At 45.3% G+C, this 19,492-nt stretch overlaps 5 protein-coding genes across 7 annotated transcripts; 2 read left to right on the top strand and 3 right to left on the bottom strand.

Moving 5' to 3' along the window:
* Positions 1 to 6: 6 nt before the first annotated feature.
* LOC135351501 (uncharacterized) lies at positions 7 to 1,131 on the bottom strand. Its single transcript, XM_064550509.1, has 4 exons — positions 993 to 1,131; positions 774 to 925; positions 476 to 643; positions 7 to 281 (listed from the first exon to the last, which is right to left on the bottom strand). The coding sequence occupies exons 1-4, from the start codon at positions 994 to 996 to the stop codon at positions 135 to 137; spliced, it is 471 nt and encodes a 156-aa protein (XP_064406579.1). The 5' UTR covers positions 997 to 1,131; the 3' UTR covers positions 7 to 134.
* Positions 1,090 to 3,783, top strand: LOC135351495 (methyltransferase-like protein 25B). The gene is made up of 13 exons (XM_064550498.1): positions 1,090 to 1,319; positions 1,404 to 1,516; positions 1,592 to 1,787; positions 1,879 to 1,923; positions 1,981 to 1,998; positions 2,062 to 2,159; positions 2,281 to 2,374; positions 2,419 to 2,507; positions 2,556 to 2,815; positions 3,015 to 3,085; positions 3,146 to 3,207; positions 3,257 to 3,444; positions 3,622 to 3,783. Exons 1-13 carry the CDS (start codon positions 1,227 to 1,229, stop codon positions 3,708 to 3,710), a joined length of 1,416 nt encoding a protein of 471 aa, XP_064406568.1. The 5' UTR covers positions 1,090 to 1,226; the 3' UTR covers positions 3,711 to 3,783.
* LOC135351490 (uncharacterized) lies at positions 3,682 to 12,043 on the bottom strand. Of its 2 annotated transcripts, none has more exons than XM_064550491.1 (18): positions 11,889 to 12,043; positions 10,953 to 11,002; positions 10,345 to 10,458; positions 9,871 to 9,975; positions 9,636 to 9,682; positions 9,352 to 9,565; positions 9,095 to 9,270; positions 8,316 to 8,503; positions 8,013 to 8,146; positions 7,712 to 7,773; positions 7,506 to 7,653; positions 6,141 to 7,300; positions 5,788 to 5,901; positions 5,471 to 5,642; positions 4,906 to 4,949; positions 4,759 to 4,846; positions 4,198 to 4,384; positions 3,682 to 4,001 (listed from the first exon to the last, which is right to left on the bottom strand). In XM_064550491.1, exons 1-18 carry the CDS (start codon positions 12,038 to 12,040, stop codon positions 3,863 to 3,865), a joined length of 3,294 nt encoding a protein of 1,097 aa, XP_064406561.1. In that variant the 5' UTR covers positions 12,041 to 12,043; the 3' UTR covers positions 3,682 to 3,862. The 2 variants fall into 2 exon arrangements, with proteins under 2 accessions (XP_064406561.1, XP_064406560.1); XM_064550490.1 differs by having other exon boundaries at positions 4,735 to 4,846.
* Positions 12,044 to 12,122: 79 nt separating this feature from the next.
* Positions 12,123 to 16,840, bottom strand: LOC135351492 (uncharacterized). 2 transcript variants are annotated; one of them, XM_064550495.1, is made up of 13 exons: positions 16,698 to 16,840; positions 16,560 to 16,632; positions 16,257 to 16,445; positions 16,081 to 16,151; positions 15,801 to 15,888; positions 15,525 to 15,611; positions 15,284 to 15,448; positions 14,700 to 15,010; positions 14,413 to 14,547; positions 14,067 to 14,222; positions 13,509 to 13,658; positions 12,815 to 13,435; positions 12,123 to 12,461 (listed from the first exon to the last, which is right to left on the bottom strand). In XM_064550495.1, the coding sequence occupies exons 1-13, from the start codon at positions 16,743 to 16,745 to the stop codon at positions 12,285 to 12,287; spliced, it is 2,271 nt and encodes a 756-aa protein (XP_064406565.1). In that variant the 5' UTR covers positions 16,746 to 16,840; the 3' UTR covers positions 12,123 to 12,284. The 2 variants fall into 2 exon arrangements, with proteins under 2 accessions (XP_064406565.1, XP_064406564.1); XM_064550494.1 differs by having other exon boundaries at positions 12,123 to 12,464.
* A 65-nt stretch (positions 16,841 to 16,905) lies between these two features.
* On the top strand, positions 16,906 to 19,481 carry LOC135351497 (protein phosphatase 1 regulatory subunit 7-like). Its single transcript, XM_064550504.1, has 9 exons — positions 16,906 to 17,027; positions 17,161 to 17,232; positions 17,294 to 17,405; positions 17,480 to 17,712; positions 17,797 to 17,877; positions 18,074 to 18,327; positions 18,733 to 18,784; positions 18,903 to 19,255; positions 19,312 to 19,481. Exons 1-9 carry the CDS (start codon positions 16,947 to 16,949, stop codon positions 19,370 to 19,372), a joined length of 1,299 nt encoding a protein of 432 aa, XP_064406574.1. The 5' UTR covers positions 16,906 to 16,946; the 3' UTR covers positions 19,373 to 19,481.
* Positions 19,482 to 19,492: the final 11 nt, after the last annotated feature.

Raw genomic sequence — 19,492 nt, forward strand, 5'->3', positions numbered from 1 at the left:
TCAGGCTCAGCTTGTTGACAATATAAATTTCACAATAAAGAACTATTATTATAATAATAACAGTAGTGTTGTCCAGAAGTCTTTTTTGTGTATTTATCTATTAATCAAAACACATCAAACATTAAACATGTGAACTATACACTAGCAACAATGATGACGTATATCACTATAGATACACAGAACACTACGCCAGCTGCAATGTCCAACCCAATAGCCACGGACATAAAGAGCCTGGACTGCTTCTGCAGCTCTCGAGACTTGGAGTAGCCATAGTTGAAACCCTGTGCGGAAATAGACAACATCTGATCATAATTATATACACGCATACATAAATTGTGTCAAGCTAACTTCAACTGCTGAGGAGTGCGCCCAATCAGATTGCAGTAATTCTAAGATAACGATATTCACATTGCCAAATTCAATTTGGCCTCAACAGCCATAGTTAGTTATTTTACTACACATAAGTGAGGCTTACCACCACGGAGAGGATAAGTGCTGGTACGAAGCAGAGGAACAGAGGCCATGCCCAAAAGCAGCATGACATGAGTATGATTGTTACGATGAAGGCTCTAGGGTCGGGCTTCTCTGAGGGTGGCGTGACAGTCATGGTAGCAACTCCAGGCTGGTTTGTCACCACCACGTTCTGTATAGGGATATCACCTCACACTAATGTTAGCAGCTATACAGAGTAGTTACAGCTACAACCATTCAGCTTGTTGATTCGACATTGATGATGATTGTGCCTAGCTTACAAAGTGTGCATACTAACTCACGGTGTTGCTGGACTGTTGTTGGGCTCCCATATTGGCTGGGGCAGGAGGGTACTGGTTGGCCGGGGCAGGAGAGTACATGCTGCGAGGATACTCATGGGGCACTTGCTGCAGAGGACGGTAGCCACCGTGTTGTTGTTGACCGGAGTTACTCGCTACCACAGACGGTGAGGAAGTAACAAATACATAATAATATCCAAGATGATTTAGTGGAATACTTACTCATTTTGATCTGAACTGCAGAATTCCTCTATCACTGGATGTACCTGGTACGTTAGCTAGCTGCAATGATCGATCGTAATCTCATGAACTTCCTTTGGGTTCCCAAAGGAAGGGCGGCTGATTCATGAGATTATAGTCATCGAGCTAGAGACCACGCCTTCTCAGCTGTTCTGGGAAAGGCGTTATCTCGAGCGGCCTGTAATAGAGCACTTCACATGGCCTGGTTATAAAAAGATGGGCGTGGATGCAGCAACTTGCACAGAGAGACTGTCTCGACTTGCTCAGTTGGTGAGCTCCTTCAGATGGCTACTGAATAGCTACGTCATTGTGAGTCATGAGGCCAATAACTACTGATACTCTAGAAAGCTCAAATAATAATTATGGCAACACTTGCATGTTTAAATTATGCAGGAGTTTTTCACTGAATCCCATTGGTTGAAGCTACCCCAGTCTTGGCAAGATGCACTGTATTCAGCTGATCTATTTGAAGTGTCTCGTCTGCTATTGCAGGGAGGTGGAAACAAGTACGTACAAGGGTAGAGGTGGGAGGGGTGATTCCACACCCACACACCCTCCACTCATTACACACACACACACAGTGCACCGCTGTCTAAAGTCTACCCACTCTCACTTCTTGCATTCTCTGCTGCCGCTCACTCACTCTCGCTACCACGGCAACCAGTAGACGTGACCCCCCACAATGTCAGGGTGGGGTCTCAACTGGAGGGTCTGGAGCATGTTTTCAGATGTCATATCAAGCCAAAAAAACAACACGAGATTAAAGTTTTTGGAGAGGTAACAATTATATAAGTATAATTATCAAGAGTATAATTATCTTATAATTAACTCTTAGGATTTACAATGAAGATTGTTTTCTTGCTTACAGAAAATTCATCATCTTTCCCTGGAGACAAAGTGCAAGAACATAGTAGTAAGTTTGAACTAGACTGTGTCCATGTATTGTTCACCTTGTCCCCCTGGCCCTCAGGATGTTGGATCTGGGCAGGTAAGGGGCCAGGGAGTGGCCTGACATGAAGGTCTAGCTCTGGATGATGATACCTCATTGCAGGGTCACCTGAGCCGGTATCTGGCTCACAAGTATGGACTGAGTGTGACTGGTGTGGAGGGAGTGGGCGGACACCTCACCACTGCGGCTAAATACGACAAGTAAGTCATTATACTACCTGTGTAGTTGCTATATATAATTATGTAGCTCCTTATAGCTCTCCTAGTTGCGGTGAAGACACTAGACTGATTTTGTACACTTTGCACAAATGTGATCTTGTAGAGACGTTGAGAAGATGTTGGCCAAGAGAGGAGGAGGTGGTGGTCACCATGGCAACTCATCAGATAGTGGCAGCCTGACCCACATTGAAGCAATGGTGAGAGAGTTTATAATAATTATATTGATATTGATACAATGTAGATAGGACCTGAGGCTTCTATTGAAGACATTCTGTTGAGTCATGTTGAGGATGGAGAAACAACCACTGGAGCATTATGTGCATCCTCCGAGTAATTACCTGAATCATGTGATACTTGTCACTATGTAACTTCTTATAGGGACGATGACGAGCGCTATATACTAGTTGGACTCCACACCTGTGGAGATCTGGCCCCGACTATACTACGAGTGTTTGCTGGAAGTGGGCGTGTTGTGGGTGTGGCCTCAGTCGGATGCTGCTATATGAAACTGACATGTGAGGGGGCGGTGTGTGGATACCCGATGAGTGGGTGTGGGAGGAGACTAGAGTGTGGTCTCAGATATGAGGCTAGGGAGGTAGCATGTCACTCTAATGAGAGGTACAGAGAGAGATTGCAAGGTGTTGCACACACACACACACACACACACACACACACACACACACACACACACACACACACACACACACACACACACACACACACACACACACACACACACACACACACTAATGTCCCCCACACCCTCACACACTAATTTCCCCCCACACCCTCACACACACACACACACACACTAATATTCCCTCCGCCCCCACATAGGATCACTGGAATCATTTCATCATCTAAAGGTTCATTGTCACAGAGCAGCAGTCGAGGTACTACTAAGAAAGGTATTAATATAGACACATGCACACTCACACAAGACCACGCCCACCAACCCGCCCCCTCAGAGAGGCCTCAGACGGAGTCAGGTTAGGATCAGCAAGAGAGTGTCAAAGCTTCCTTTTATGGAGTAAGTCATGGCTAATGATACCGGTACATATGTATGTTTATACACACAGATATGCCCATGCTTTGCTGGGGTCTCTAGCCACACCCAGTCCACCCCCTGCCGAGCTGGATGCCCTGAGGGTCTTGGTAGAGGAGGAGTGGAGGAGGGTGGTGATGTTCTTCATGCTGCGACTGACACTGGCCCCTTGTGTGGAGAGTGTACTGCTGTTGGACAGAGCCATGTTCCTTATAGAGCAAGGTAATTACCATGTAATCAAACACCCCCCCCCCACATTCCACAAGGAATAGCACATTACATGCACGAGTTGTTGTCCATATACCCGTCAAGAACATCTTTGTACTTTAGTGTAGTTGCTGTGTATACTATTTCCAGCCTCCATGCACATCTCTCCCCCCCCCCCCGGCCCCCCCCCAGGTTACACAGACGTCAGCCTCTATCCACTGTTTGACCCGACACTGTCACCAAGGAACCACGTTGTCATAGCAACAAACAAACAATCATAGAACACCATAGAAACAGAAATTTTGTATATACACACATTTTTCAAATAAATTAAAAATTTCCATAAAAAGTGAATGTGGCTATAAATGTGTGTGCTATAGCATTAAAAAAAGTATTATAATTATTATTGCACTCGTTGCGTTCTACACAATCATCAAAGATCTATAGGCCAGAAGGTCATTAAGGGGAAGTCCAGTTGCTTTTCTGCTCTGTGGTCGTTACGTCTTGAGGCTAGACTGGTTGTGGCAGCCGACCGAAATGATTGGTCCAAGTAGGCTGGTGCCACCTCAAGCCTGTGTGTGTGTGTGTGTGTGTGGGGTGTGTGTGAGGTGTGTGTGGTGTGGTGTGTGTGTGTGTGAGGGGGGGGGGGCAGGACCTAGCTGGTGTGTAACAATTACAAACATTTACAGAAAATGTTTTGGATTGCAATTTCTCAGTGAAAATAATGATGGCATTTCTAGCTAGCTCTATTTGATAACTGCACTTCACCTGATAACGTTCTCCACGAGCATGTCCAGATCATTGTCCACCATGACAGTGAGAGGCTTGTCCCTCGTCTCTAGGATCAGGTCACATGAGTGATGGAGGGTCTCCTCCTGAGCACGCACCTTGCTGCCACCAAACCTACCTCCCTCAACCTGGGCCTTCACAATTGTCAGCTCAAAACTTTCATTCTCTGTGGCCGGGGGAGGATAATAGGACAAGACACTTTGTTAAATTATCCACAATAGACGCAGCAGAGAGACACACACACACACACACATGAATGAAAGGCAGGTTCACAATACGACACTATAATTATGATGTAAGATTCCCCCCCCCCTCCAATTAACCATGTCGTATTGTGAATCAAGGCACTACAGTAAAGGCACACAGCTAACTGGCACACAGCTAGCTAACTGACACACAGCTAGACTGACACACACTGTAGCATGTTGGACCTCAAGAACCGTGCCATACGAGAGTGATCAGATAAACAGATCACATGACAGATTACATGAATGTCACATGACGAGCACTCTCTACCTGGGTTGGGCACACCAGTGTCACCTGCACGCGGTATATTACTAGCCCGTACCGCCCACACATTCGTCATCTCCATTATCTCGGAGCGCCTCAGGCTGTGGTCGAGAGCCAGCTGTGAGGGGGCGGGATTGTGTGCATGTGGTAAGTGTGAGGGTGTGGGAATGTCCTTACCTCTGTCATTGTGACATTAGCTTCAAATGGTTTTACTTGTCGACCTGAGAAAGAGATAATCATATTTAAATATACATACAGTATAGGTCGACCTATACAGAGCATTTTTGACATTGGATCAACGATACTCAAGTTAAGGCTGTTGAAAGATGTTCAACTACATCCCGTTCGGTTTGGGGATTCTTTTGGCTGCCATAACTTGAATTCCGTGGATCTAATGTCAATTTTTTTAGGATTTTCTGAAAGCTTAGAAAAAAATAGTTGAAATGGTGTCATCAAAAATCATATTTGATACATAAAAGTATTTGCCAATTTAGCGATACCATGAATAAATAGCCCATGGTCCAAGGCCGAAAAATGACAAATTATGGCCCCGACAAAATGTTGGATTTATAACGAATGAAAATCAGAAAATTAGAGATGTTATTGGACCAACGTAACCATAATTATGGCCATTCAAAGGAAACACACTCACTGTACATGGGCTAGCTCTCAACCAATCCGATTGGTCTGCCAACACACATCTCCACCCACACCACACTACCCCTCACACCCACCCACTCACTGTGCTTCTTCCCGGAGAGTCTCTGAACGTCTAATCTGTGAAGCATGATGACCTCACGATGTTCTATCTTGCCACTCTTTTCATTCTTCAGACTCATCTTGACTCTGAACAGCTTCATGTGGATACAGTGACTTGCCTCCTGAGTGTACTGGGCTACCGTGTCAATGAGCAGCTGCATGTGTGTGGTGTGTGTGTGTGTGTGTGTGTGGGGTGAGCATGTGACAGTATAATTATCTTCCCAATGGTTATAATTTATGAAGGTTGACTGTAATCTGTAGCTACTTGCATATAATTATAACGATGGAGAGATTGTGTACCTTGGCTGGAGTCATGGGCACCTTGTTGGATTGAGAACCATCACCCTCCGTTGCCATGGGAGACATCGCTCGGTCACCGAGACCTTTGGACTTTGGAGGATCAAAGGGAACATCCTGCATAAGGAAAACATGCCACAACTGAGTAACTGTACGCAGAGCTTCATGCAAATGAACAGTGGAATCCCTCTTAATGGGCGCCCTTGAAGAAAGGTCAACTGTAACCAGGTCCCAAATGAACAGTTGTGCACAAAACATCCTCTTAAAATAACAAACAATGGCCACTCTGTAACCAAATGGTGATACATGTACTAATGAAGGTATAGCACTATAGTCACAACTGTACACGCACTCACGGCTGGTAGTAGTCTGAGGAGGTGGTGGGCTGCTATCATGAGGTTACGCTCGTACCAGCTGTCCATGTGAGCCAGGAATCTGCCAATGTGGACATCATTACCACTCGTGTTAAACTGTTCCATCATCGGCTCCGGCAGGTCTGGGTGGTCAGGTGGAGAGGAAGCCCCGCCCATATCTATCCCATACAGGGTTGACGCTCTAGATAGAGGCACGTGGTAGAATCGAATATCCAATCCACTGAATAGATTTGGTTCGTCCATTCTCAAATGAGCGTATGCCTTAGCAGCGTGACTCACCATGATGTCGTTACCGGCTAGTACAATTTTAACCAGTTTCAAACTTGGCCTGTGAGTAGGGGACAGCACTGTACTAGCAGACTCTTTCCTAGAGCGACGCTTCACTGATAAATTGTACGAAGTGCTCTTCCGTTTGAGTTGTGTTCGTAGACTATTGAGAGGATTGCTGCTGATACTCATAGATCGGGTAGGAGGTGTCCCCCCGCTCATGCTAGGATACCGTCTCAGGCCCGGAGATCCAGTCGCATTCGCTGATAAACTGTTGGTACGAGAAGGAATCATTCCTTGATGGTACGTCTGTCGTCTCTCGAGCAGCTGCTTTGGTGTCGGGGGATCATGATCCTGACTAGCTTGAGGGGAGCGCTGGTCATCACTTGTCTTGTTGGAGATGGTGTCATCGCTAGTAGAGAAAGCAAGGGTTGTAGGTGAACTAGGAGGACACGAATCTTGGCTCATATCCGTTGATGTGTCATTTTCTTTGTCGTCCAAAATTGCAGAAATATCACCGTTTGGCACGTGGTTAATGTCTCCGTTTGTCATGTGATGTTCACTATCGCCATTAGTCAAGACCTCGACACTATCCAGGCTTTCCTCAATCGAAGAAGGCAGTTTGCGAATACTTGGCACACGATCTGGCTCCTCCACATATTCCTGCCTCGAGATTTTGGGGGTGGCCTTTTGTTGAGATTTGATAAGTATCTCTCTGAAGTTGACGAGGATTGTTGGATATTGTGTGTTGTCGAGTGAGTGGGTGTGAAAGTGTGGGGGCGGGAGTGGGAAAGATGACAAGTGACCCTCTGAGAACTGGAGCTCATCATCGGAACTGCTGCAGCTGACGGCACTGTCTCGTTGCTCATCTGATTCTGTGTGTGTGTGTGTGTGTGTGGGGTGTGTGTGTGTGATGTGTGTGTGTGTGATGTGTGTGTGTGATGTGTGTGTGTGTGATGTGTGTGTGGGGGGTGGGGGGGGTAATGAAGTACATGGACATCCACATACAAAGATCGATCTAGATATGATAGTACATAAACACGTATCTCAATCAAGTTGACCACACCCACCCTGGCGTACCTGCGTGCTGCTTGATGGTTGTGTGGAGTTGCTTGAGCTGGTTAGTGAGAGTGCGCACTGGGTCCTCTTCAGGTATAGTGTTAGTGGCATTGTCTGTCAGCTCTAGTAACTGGTGACAGAACTTCCTCAAGGCATCCGATGAGAGTCGCTGTGAGGGTGTGTGAGGTGTTAGGGTGTGCGTGGGGGTGTGTGATAAGTGAGCCTACCCGTAGCTTCCCCTCCAGCTCAACAATGTCAGTATCGTGAGGCATCACTGACATGAAACAATCTGAGCAACGCAGTAAAAGAAACACTCAAATCTCAAATTTGGAATGCTTGGGCCATAATTTCCCCAAAACAGGTACACATATTTTTTTTAAACACATCACCTGAAAGGTCTATCTCTAAGCTTTCAGAAAATCATAAAATTAACGTTATTAGACCATCGAAACTAAAGTTATGGCCGTTCAAAGATTGTATTTAACGCTAGGCCCCCATATACAGTACATGCATGATAATGGAGGATACTCCTAATGAGCAGTCTCTGCAGTGAGAGCTGATCAAGAGGTTCTTGTTGGAGGGAGAAGATGTCGTTGAAGAGAGCCCCACGTGACAGAGGGTGGGAGGTGTCTACCATCATGTGAACTAGCTGCTGACGAATCCTGCACATGGAGGCAGGAAACAAGGAGGAGATGACAAGACGAGAGATATAAATGCACAATTTAAAAACATTAGTGTGAGTACTTAAATTACGTCTATCAACAAACATGCAATGCATCTCCGTGGCTACCCGGCCTCTTCATTCCCTGCAGCTACTATTCGAGACCTCACCTGGTGGCATGCAGCTTGACTCCAACGTTCTGCTCGGCCATGACCTTGCGTCTGAAGTTGGTCCCGCGAACCTTGCCCTCCAGTAGGATGAGGTCCAGTACACGACGAGAGAACTCAGCGTGGGCTAGCGGCCATGTATAGAATGGTATCACTGCTCTATATACCTCCATCGTGTCCACAGGACCCAGCTGTATGTGCGGGGAGGGACAGTAGCTAGTGATTAAGAACTGAAAATATCATGAATTTAAGGAATTAAGTTATTCTGACGGGTTGTGTACTATAGAATGAAAACAGTTACAGTAAGCATCTCGGTGGGATGTGGTACAGACTGACAATGGGTATTGCCTTGTACACTTGAATGGTGTATATAGTTATGGTCATGAGGCTAACAAGATTAAGCTATAGATAAGAACAATGTACACGTCACTTTCTCACGTACAGTAATTATATATATAGACCCACCATGCTAACAGAAACCTTAGAGTCATGAGTGTCACAATAGCTCTAGCTTACACAGCAAAACCTTTTGTTGAGTTGTTTTTCTAAAACATGAGTGCTTCTATAGCTGTGCCAAAGCTAAGTGCACTCACTATAATTAAATAGCAGCAAAAACACACACGCTGAATAAATGTGTAGATATGGGACAATCAACCAATCAAATCAGTGCGCCTCTGAGATATAATAATTATACAGTGTATAAAGTATGAAGTGCAGTAAGGCTGAAAGAACACAAACCACAAACTAGCGGAACTAGTAACAGGCTTCATCTATATCCTCACCATGGTGATGAGCTCCCTGAAGAGGTGGAGCATGGGTAGGAGGACCTCACCGTCACCATAGTCATGGCTGTGAGATATCTCCTTCTTGATGATCCCTAGCACCTGATTGGTCGCCTGCTGGAGGAGGTGTGGCTTACAAGAGACGAGGTGACGAAGACGCACATACGAGAGGTTGTCTGTGAGGGGGCGGAGGAGTTATAGCATACGTTATAATTTCCCTAATTCTAATTACAGGAATAATGGACACACCCACTCACCGTTGCCATAGACACAGAGGCGGCACTGGTCTGGAGGGAGGCGGCCGAACTGTGACCTCCGATGATTACAGTAGACACTCTCCACAAGGACCCGAGTCAGTTCCATCTCCTCATGTTCTGACATCAGCCCCACCCCTTCTTTGAAGCTGACCTTGTGCAGGGGAGAGGAGATACTGACCTCCTTGGATTGGGCTACCGAGAACGTTTTGATCACCTGAGATCAAAGGAATAGGGAGACCACATCAAAGGATTTAGTATGAGATCAAAGAAAAAGAGAAACTTACACTCTCCTCAAAACCATCAGCTTTCTTGGTATCGTCAGAGTTGCGAGCTACACGTGTGTACAAGTGTTGCCTTGTCAATCAAACAAACAATGACCACATTCGCTCGTACATAAACATTTACATGTACTCTACATGAGCTGTTTTGGATGTTTAAAGATACACAGTAAACAACATACGAGCACAGAGCACACACTCCACACACACACACACACACACACACTCCACACACACTCACCCAGGTTCCAGCGTAGGTACATATGACGCAGATGCATGGTGGGAGTGAAGCCGTGCCATTCCTTGAGATGCTTAATGGTTCGAATAATGGAGAACTGCAACTCGAGTGTGAGGTAGTCAAGGAAACAACAATGTACGTAACAGTGAAAATGAATTCCACGCTACTAGCCCAGCCAATAATTATAACAACATATCACGGCTAACGTCAACAAGAGCTAGAGGTGTGGATGATGTAATTATGCATTGTTTTGATAGAAGAATCAATTCTAAAGAAGGCAACCACAAACAAAGGGAGGGCAAAAGAAATCCTTGGCCTGTATGAATAACCACATCCTGCGTGTAGTCCAACATGTGTTCCTTGTGTACCATACAATTTCTGTTTGTGGCATACCACTGACTAGGAGAGGCTTCAATCATGGTCAACACACATGCACACACTATTAGCCCAGCTGGCTCTGTACAGTGGGGTGGATATGTGCACTGCTCTTGGTGTTGGTTGGGAGAGGTTTGGAGGCCCAGGACTTGTACTTGGAGTACTCCACTGGCAGCTCAACCAGGTCCCTGTACACTCCAGCTAGTGGCTTCAGACCTGCATGTGTGAGGGATGATGTTAGGGGTGGGTGAATGAAGCCCAAGAAGCCAGGTTCTATTGATTCTGGCAACAGGATGTTAATATCTTCATAACTTAATTGTGATTACATGCAGGAAACTCGTACATTATATAGCCGTAGGTATGTGGTCTCAAAGTGATGATAGTACAATCATTAAAAAACCACAATTTCAAACGTTCAACTGACACTTGATATTCTAATCCATCCACTGGGAGGACAAGGAAACCATTGGCAGAGGATATCAAGTGACAGAATGAGAAGCCTACCCACTTTGCTTGAGAGTGAACACTACACTGACACATGCATCACTACACTACACTAGTTACTTGCGTACTCAGCATGTCTAATAACAACACTTGGGACACCTTTCAATGCTTGCTTATAGCCACTGATCATCATCGTGTGTACATGTACTTTATCTTGAAGAGTAAACAAAAACTTATGCTATACGGATGTAAGTATTGAAACTTGCCGTGTTCGCTGTCCAATGAGATGAGCTTGGCAATGAGGCATACAATATAGCTGCAGGGGATGAATACAAAATCTTCATTATAGCATAGCTAGTCCGAAGTCTGTGCATGATCAATGTGAAGTGACCTCAGAGGTGACATTGGAAGTGGTTACTTACAAAAAAACTCCATGGAAACCATAAATGAATTTGAAGCGATTACTACAGGAAGTTTATACAGCTAAGAAGTTCTCAAGGATTGTGGTGACTCAGTCACTTAGTATTATACCACCTCTCACTACAATACACAAAGCTGCTATGGTCTGGCTAGAGGTGTGACAACGGGAGGCTTTGAACAAGCCAGTAAAGGCATTCCATTGTGCAACACCCCACAATGCTGTGCTCCCATATCTAGGACTATAGTGTTGAGTTAAATATCAGTATTGGTGCTTCGAAATACTTCCACAATTAACACTTATTCCACTATTAACACTTATTCCACAGCTTAGCTCACACAGATGCTCTCATTAGCTCATGTTAACAGAAGCCTTATTGCACACACGCTGTTGTGATATTCTACTAGACTAAAGTGTGGTCTACAGCAGAGCTGCTAGGGTGACTGTGATCATCTATGCGTGCAGCTCCTAGCTAGCTAGTATATACACTGCAATAAATAGTACACGCATCCAGTACATGCATACACATAACACTACAGTGTGTCCAATGCTTAATGTTCCGTACCGTACCATAGAATATAAACCATTCAACGATTGTCCCTGGCATGCTCAACACAATAGCTTCACCACTGACTAGGTCCAGTCAACTGATACAATGCAAGCTAGTGTGTAGCTCTCTGTCTAGTTTAGTATACATACAGTACATACAGTGGTGTCCATTCACAGCTAGCTCATCAATTTGCTTCCATAATTACGAGAGCATGCAGGCATGTGTGGTACGTACCTGCTCACAGCTTCCTCACTGTTAGACAGCTGCTTCCAGAAGTCAGGGGGGGTGAGGTTGGGTTTACCATAGTTCTCCAGTTTCAAGAACTCTTCAACTTTGAGGCATAGATTGAAACACTTCGAGTCCACTTTTGAGCTCGAGATAGGCATGGTAGGCTACTAGTAGTACATGCAGTGTAGCTTGAGTGTTAAGTACTTGTTACTAATTTAATAGCTATAGCTTTGATAATGGTTCAACATCATTTCAACAAGAGTCTTACACAAAAGGGGCGGTGCCCAACAAATACAAAAAGGAAATAAAATGAAAAATGAAAACCATCATTTCCCACAGCACCTTGCTAGCACAAAAAAAAACACCACAGATCAACAGTCTACAGAGCACTACAGAGTTTTGCTATTTGTTCTTACTAGCATGCATTTCGTCTTTCACAAAGTCAAAAGCACTGCCTTTGTTTGATTTTCCTAGGAAGCTGAAGCCACTGTCAGAAGTGGGTGTGTCTGCTGCAGTAGCCCCTGTCATAGAGGCAGCTCTCTGCACTGGCCTGGCTTCACCCCCCACCACCATCCCAGGCTGCTGCAGGGGAGAAGGAATCAGTGGCCAATAAAACTAAGAATATGCAATTACAATTACAAGACATCTCTAGGTTTATTATTACACAGGACAAGGATCCTCTCAACTACTCTTATAAAATACATCTTCAGTGTTACTTTTAGGAGGACAATACAGCTACTCCCAGAGTTAGAGGGCTCCACAACTCTATCTACTATGTAACACGCACGCACGCACGCGCGCACACACACACACACACACACACACACACACACACACACACACACAAAGCTACATGCCATGTAACAGTGCACAGTAGTGTACACACACACACACACACACACACACACACGCACACACACACACACACGTACCTGGCCTCCATACTGCACCCTCTGTTGTTGCCCAGTCATTGGCATGTACATCATGGGCACACCACCCCCTTGTGCCACACCCCCTCCATACGCCTGCCCAACAGGGGCATACAGAATTCCACCTTGATTCAGCAGCCCTCCTTGTTGTTGAGGATAGCCTGTGTTTCCAGTGTTAATTAGAGGCTGTCCTGATGTCATAGCCCCTCCACTCATGGAGGCAGGTTGTAACGGTTGTAACGCTGCAAAGAATGGCTGCTCCCTGTGTGCTGTGGGAGGAGTGGACATCGATGACGACGTATTGCTCAGATCAACCCCGGCCAAATCACCCAGGAGACCATTACTACTCGACTGTGCTGGTTGAACCAATGAGATGTCAGTAGCAGTCACTGTGGCTATGGCCACTTGAGGGGTACTCAGTGAATTAGCTCTATTGGAGCGAATAGAGTCGCTTCGAGCAGTTCTCTTCAAGGGGTCAAAGTCCTCATCACCACCACCTTCAAACTCGATGAGAGAGTCCTCGCCACTGCCTAGTAATGACTCTTCATGTGTGGGTGGGGCTTGAGGCTGTGTGGGTGGAGCTTGATGCTGTGTGGGTGGAGCATCCTGAGAGCTCCCATCATTCTATACAATAGTATAATGATGCACTGTATAAACTGTTACAATACTATAATTATTATAAGTAGATGACCCTTACCAGTCCCAGAAGGTCCTCAAAGGAAGAGGGAGGGGCAACTGGTTTCACCTGTTTGACAGGTTTCTTGACCTGTTTAACTGGTTTTGGCCGACTCTTCTTCTCCCCGCTCACAGACATTCCAGAGAACAAGCTAGCAGCCAACTCACTTTGCTGTGGAGGGTACAATCAGTCATTACATTGTGGGCCTCGGGCTAACAGAAAGGGCGTATGAAGAGAAGAGGGCATGCAACTCACAATGTATACTGTGTATGCGTCATATTGATGAGTCAACACGATATGCTATATTTAGCCATGATTTAGCCAACGGCCCACCAGGGAATAAAGGCTAGTCAGAGTATAAAGTGCACGTGCAATACATTCTTTACTATTTTTAGACATAATCCCCGCCCATTTGTAATACACTAGATTGTAGTTGCATGCCCTCTTCTCTTCATACGCCCTTGCTAATAACTAATAATGTTGCTTTAGCTACTAAAGATGGATTCGGACATTGTACATTGTTTTTTTAGGCTAAAATCCATCTTTCAATGGAGTGTGATCTTGTACAGTATTACATACCTCTTGACTCACGACAGTTTCCTCCTTTTCTATCTCCTCATAGGCTCCTCCCCCTATATCCAAAATAGTGCTAGACTGCGTCTGATTGGACGACTGGCGCTCTGTCGGCTGGTACTGAGCAGCCTGGACATTCTGAGCATTCAACTGCATCAGGATCTGAAATACAGAGACACAATAAACAACATCTGTTCACTAGCTTCCTGGGTCATAAATATTAGCTATTGGTACAATAATAAGGGGAAACACCTAATCCACATGTACATGCATGTTACAATATACAAGGCAGATATTACCAAAGCCCAACAAGCAGATACTTAAACAAGATGGCCAAGACTGTAATACCAACCTTGTTGGCCTTGGTCCTGATGGTGGTGTGTGGTGCCTGGGAGAGTGTGGACAACTCCTCCAACACTAGGTCAAGATAGGAGAGCATGTCGGGCAAGTCAGAGCGGGAGAGAGCTTCTATTACAAACAGTGCCCTCTGTGAGTGTGCATGTGTGTGTGTGTGTGGGTGTGTGTGTGTGGGTGTGTGGGTGTAACAATATATTTAACTTTGCAGGCAATTAAATAATACTCTCTACCTACATACATCCCAAAAAGTACACTCAAAACCATTTAGCAGCCTTCCCTCACCAGGACAACTTGGTTCTCCGCGGCACCAAGCTTCAGCCGCAAGTACTCCACCACTGACTGACAATCCAATACCCTGCATCGGCTCACAAACTTGACCAACATCTCCCTGGGGGGTGCTGCCTTGATCCCCCCTGGTGCTGTGATATCATCTACTAGTCTCTTCTCCTGCTCAGTGCTAGTGGACTCTAAATCATGGCCACCATTTTGTGGTTCCTCTATCAGTGTGGGTTCATGACGAGGTACACGAACTGTCTCAGGGGAGGAGTCCGCATGATCATCCCAACCACCACCAGCCTTTCCTGTCACATGACCTAGGGGAAGGAAGCCATTACCTAGTATATAATTATGTAGCTATAGGCCATTCAATAAAATAATACAGTTTCACTTGTTCTATTGATCCCAACACACACACTCTCAAGGTAGTTCCACCAAAAGGTGACAATTATGTATAGCCTTTGTTTTTGTCAAAATTGGTGGATTTCGCCTAAGCACAGAATTTGTATCTAAGCCCATCATTGGAAAGGTCATCCTGGGGCACACTAACCAACCCCCCCCCCCCCTCGGCCTGATAGCGCCCACCTAACCTTTTCCAGTGATAGTATCCCCCTCGGCCTGATAGCGCCCCCCCGTGTGGGGGGCAGAGGTAGTGTTCTGGAGATGGGGCACAGGGTCCATTGTCACATAGGTGGGGTCATACTGTATTGTCTTGCCAGCACTTGGCACACCAAACAGCTTCTTCAGTTTAGTAGCTGTGGAGTAAGTGATGGTGTGTGTGTGGGCGGGGAGGTTGAAGGTGATGGTGTGTGTGTGTGGGCGGGGGCTTACATGTAGTCGGCTGTTGTGATGGGGGTGTGTAGGAGCTGTTTCCAAATCCAGTGATCCGATTGGACGACTCTGAGCTCTGACTCTGACCTGTATGAAAATAATATGTGAAACGTTCTAGGAAGCTAGTGCAGATTGAAACCATCCATATTAATAACATCACAAAATGCATTTACTGTAGCTATAATTATAAAGACAGTGTAATACAAATTATGCACTGTTAACTAGATTAGTGGAACTCTACCAACTGCAGGATGGACACACACACACAGAACTTGCCAGTAGAGTTGGAGTCATTGTAACTGACTGAAGGAGCTGGTTTCCTCCTCAGCTCAGGAGTGTCTTCATACAGCATGTCCAATATCCTCTATACACAATAAAGGAATGATTACAATAAGGTACTGTAATGTTGGTGTCACATGTGCAGACTCAAGGTACTGTAATGGTGTCACATGTGCAGACTCAAGGTACTGTAATGGTGTCACATGTGCAGACTCAAGGTACTGTAATGGTGTCACATGTGCAGACTCAAGGTACTGTGTCACATGTGCAGACTCACTGAGGCCATGTCCCTGATCCTACCACACTCTGCCACCAAGCTCTCACTCTTGGGTTGGTGGGGTCGCAGCTCTACACAAGAGGAGGGAAAATAATGGTCATTTAAAGATAATACTTGGAGGCTGATTTATATCGAACCTCTCACACTCTTCACACACATCACACACACCCACTCACTGGATGCTTCGTTGAACGGCTGTGGAACTTTCCTCAGGTTTTGCTTGAACTCGATGTGTCCCTCGTCCAGGACGGCTGTTATACAGCGCAGTACTCTCAGCTTGACAAACACATTGTTAGTGGAACACAGCTCGTTGACTAAGTACTGCTGTAGAAACACTCGAGTGGCCGTCGAGTCAAAGCTCATCTCTGAGGGAGGGCTAAGGAAGGACAACATTTGTGTCTATTATATAATTATTACATGTATTATGTAGTTGTAATATTAAAGCTGACAATATTGCAGTGTATGTATACTAAGGATACTGATGATGTCCCTGAGGATGAAACCCTCCGGAGCATCTTTAGAGGCAGAAGTGGCAGTTATCAACACTGGCATCTGTACAAAGGTGACAAGTGTGTATGAGAGTCAGCCTGTACTGGCTAGCTAGCTAGCTAGCTTACGTGTTGGACATTCGACAGCTTCTGCCCGAGAGATGGTGCTCTATTCATTCTCTGTTCCTATGGTGATCTGTACAGACTTTTAGGAAAGCAAATTGGCTAGTCTTGAAGCTTCTTCATAGCCCTTGTGTTGACCTATTTACCCGAAAAAACTCTTCAATATTGAAATCAACGGTGTGAGAAATAAAGGGAAGGCTCGTCATTAGAACAAACTGTTTGCTAGTTGAATGGGCGTGGCCTGCAATACTCAAAATGGTGGAGCATCAGAAAGCTAAAGTTCATGAGCTCGATTTGCACAGGAAAAGGCTTTCCAGAATTGAAGGCTTGGACAAGGTGAGGCTTACTAGTGTCAAGATCAATGTCTGAGCTGCTGGGCTTGCAATGACAGTATACAACTCTAGCACTCATATCATATCTCTATCCAGTCGCTAGCTATGCTATGACTGTTTGATATTTATTTGTGCAGTTCAAGCACTTGCACTCATTGGATGCTTCTTGCAATAAACTCACAAAGATTCAAGGCTTGGAGCAAAACAAGGTAAATTGAAGATCGTATTCATTATTATTAAATATGATATTATGGTTTTGTTTTGATGCAGGAGCTCCGAGAACTGAAGCTCTATGGCAACGAGATCACAGTTATGGAGGGGCTGGACAAATTGAGTGACTTGTGTGTTCTACTCTTGCAACACAATAAGATAGCCTCCATAGGTACTCCTCATTTGTGTTAGATGCTCAACTAGTATAGTATGTAATTACTGATGTTCTGTATGCTTTGTGTACAGGCACTGGTCTGTCCAACCTTAAGAAGTTGAAACAGCTCAGATTGGACCACAACCATCTAACGAGTGTGTCCCACAGTGATCTGGTGTCATGTGGTAATCATATGACCCACTTGGACCTCAGCCACAATCTCCTGACATCGGTACAAGGGTTAGGGTCTCTTGGCAACCTGGAGGAGCTCTATCTAGCAGGGAACAAACTGACGTGCCCTCCAGATCTGGCTAGATGTAGAAAAGTGCGTGAATGTCTCAATATTCAGTAATAGTAGATCTCTATGATTTCTTCAGGTTACTTTAGCATGCATTTACTGTCTCTACAGCTCACAGAATTGAACCTATCAGACAACCCGCTGACACTGGGCTCCCTCTCATCATCACTCAAGCCACTCAACCAGCTCAAGGTATTCCATCGGTGACTATAGTGTATAGCCTTTGTAGCTCAGTTAGGTGTGCAAGCACTTGTTATATCATACACACATGTCCAACCAATGGCTTAATACACACATGTCCAACCAACGGCTTAATACACACAAGTTATAGACTCTAATTGTGGGCATTCGGATTCTCCCATTATTAATTAGACTTTCTGTTATCTAGGTCCTTTGTCTGGATCGGATAGCCCTCTGTGACCTCTCCCCACTGCCCAAGCTAGTCTCCCTGGACACACTGCACTTGTCAGGTAATAGCCTGGACACACTCGCTCCATTGGTCAAGCTCTACCCTAGCCTGGAGGTGCTGGATGTGGGGGATAACTGCCTAGCAACAGTGGAGGCTGTGGGGGGTCTTCAGCAGCTGGCCAGTCTCTCTGAGATAATGCTGGAGGGCAACTCACTCTGTCAGCATTTAAATGAGTAAGTTACAATTTTAAATGGTGGGAGGGTTGTAGTTGAACAGCCATAACTTCAGTACCGTTGATCCGATGTCAAAAATTTTATGATTATCTGAAAGCTTAGAAAGTGACCTTTCAAATTATATGTTTAAATCCAAAATTTATATCGGGGCCCTAATTTGTCATTTTTCGGCCTTGGACCATGGGCTATTATCCATGGTGTGGCCAAATTTGACAATACTTTTATCTCTCAAATATGAATTTTGATGACACGATTTGAAAGGTCTTTTTCTAAGCTTTCAGAAAATCATAAAATTGTTGAAATTGGATCCACGGAATTCAAGTTATAGCAGCTGAAAGAATCCCCGAACCATTGAATAATGTTGTGTTGTATGTGTGTTTGATATTGTTGTACTGTTTCTTCCAGTTATAGGAAAGATGTACACAGTGTTCTGCAAAGATTGGAAATGATCGATGGGGTAAGCCCATGCATACGTGGACACTGACTCTACCTAACTAACTTTGACTTTATTTGCTAACACCAATCCCCCCCCCCCCCCCCACACACACACACACACACACACACACTACACACAGGTTGCTGTATCGCTACTCACGCCCACTCTACCACACCCCCTCCAAATGCGACCATTGACACCATCTAGTATAGGCCCCACCCTTCGTCAGATGGAACGGCACTTTCTGGAGGCGGAGCTTCAGTTGCAGGGACTGGAGGGAGAGATGACCGCGCGCTTTGACCTCACTCGGGCTAAGATGGAGGCAACAATGAGAGAAAATGAAGTTAGGCTACGAAACGATGGAGTGGCATCACCAAAGAAACGGTATGAGAATGAACAGCCCCCGAATGGGAATAGAGCTTTGGACGTACCAACAAGTGAAGGAGACAGTGACGTAGTGCAGTCATCCAGACCCTCTACAAGGTGTGGGAGGTGAGGAGATTATGTTATTGTGTATTGTATTGTATTGTGTCCCTCCCCCCTCTCAGCCGAGCCAAGTTGAGTGAGGCACTTGCCCTGGCCGCCCTCTACCCTGATCACATGACCTAGCAATTGAACTCATCAACATTACCATTATCATATCCCAGTTCAATTCCATGCATTTTGAATCTTTTGTCTTTGTTGACCCTTTTCTTTGCAGTAAAGATCATCTCATCTACATGTAGTATC

Source organism: Halichondria panicea, chromosome 17, assembly GCF_963675165.1.
Source record: "Halichondria panicea chromosome 17, odHalPani1.1, whole genome shotgun sequence".
Taxonomy (NCBI): domain Eukaryota; kingdom Metazoa; phylum Porifera; class Demospongiae; order Suberitida; family Halichondriidae; genus Halichondria; species Halichondria panicea.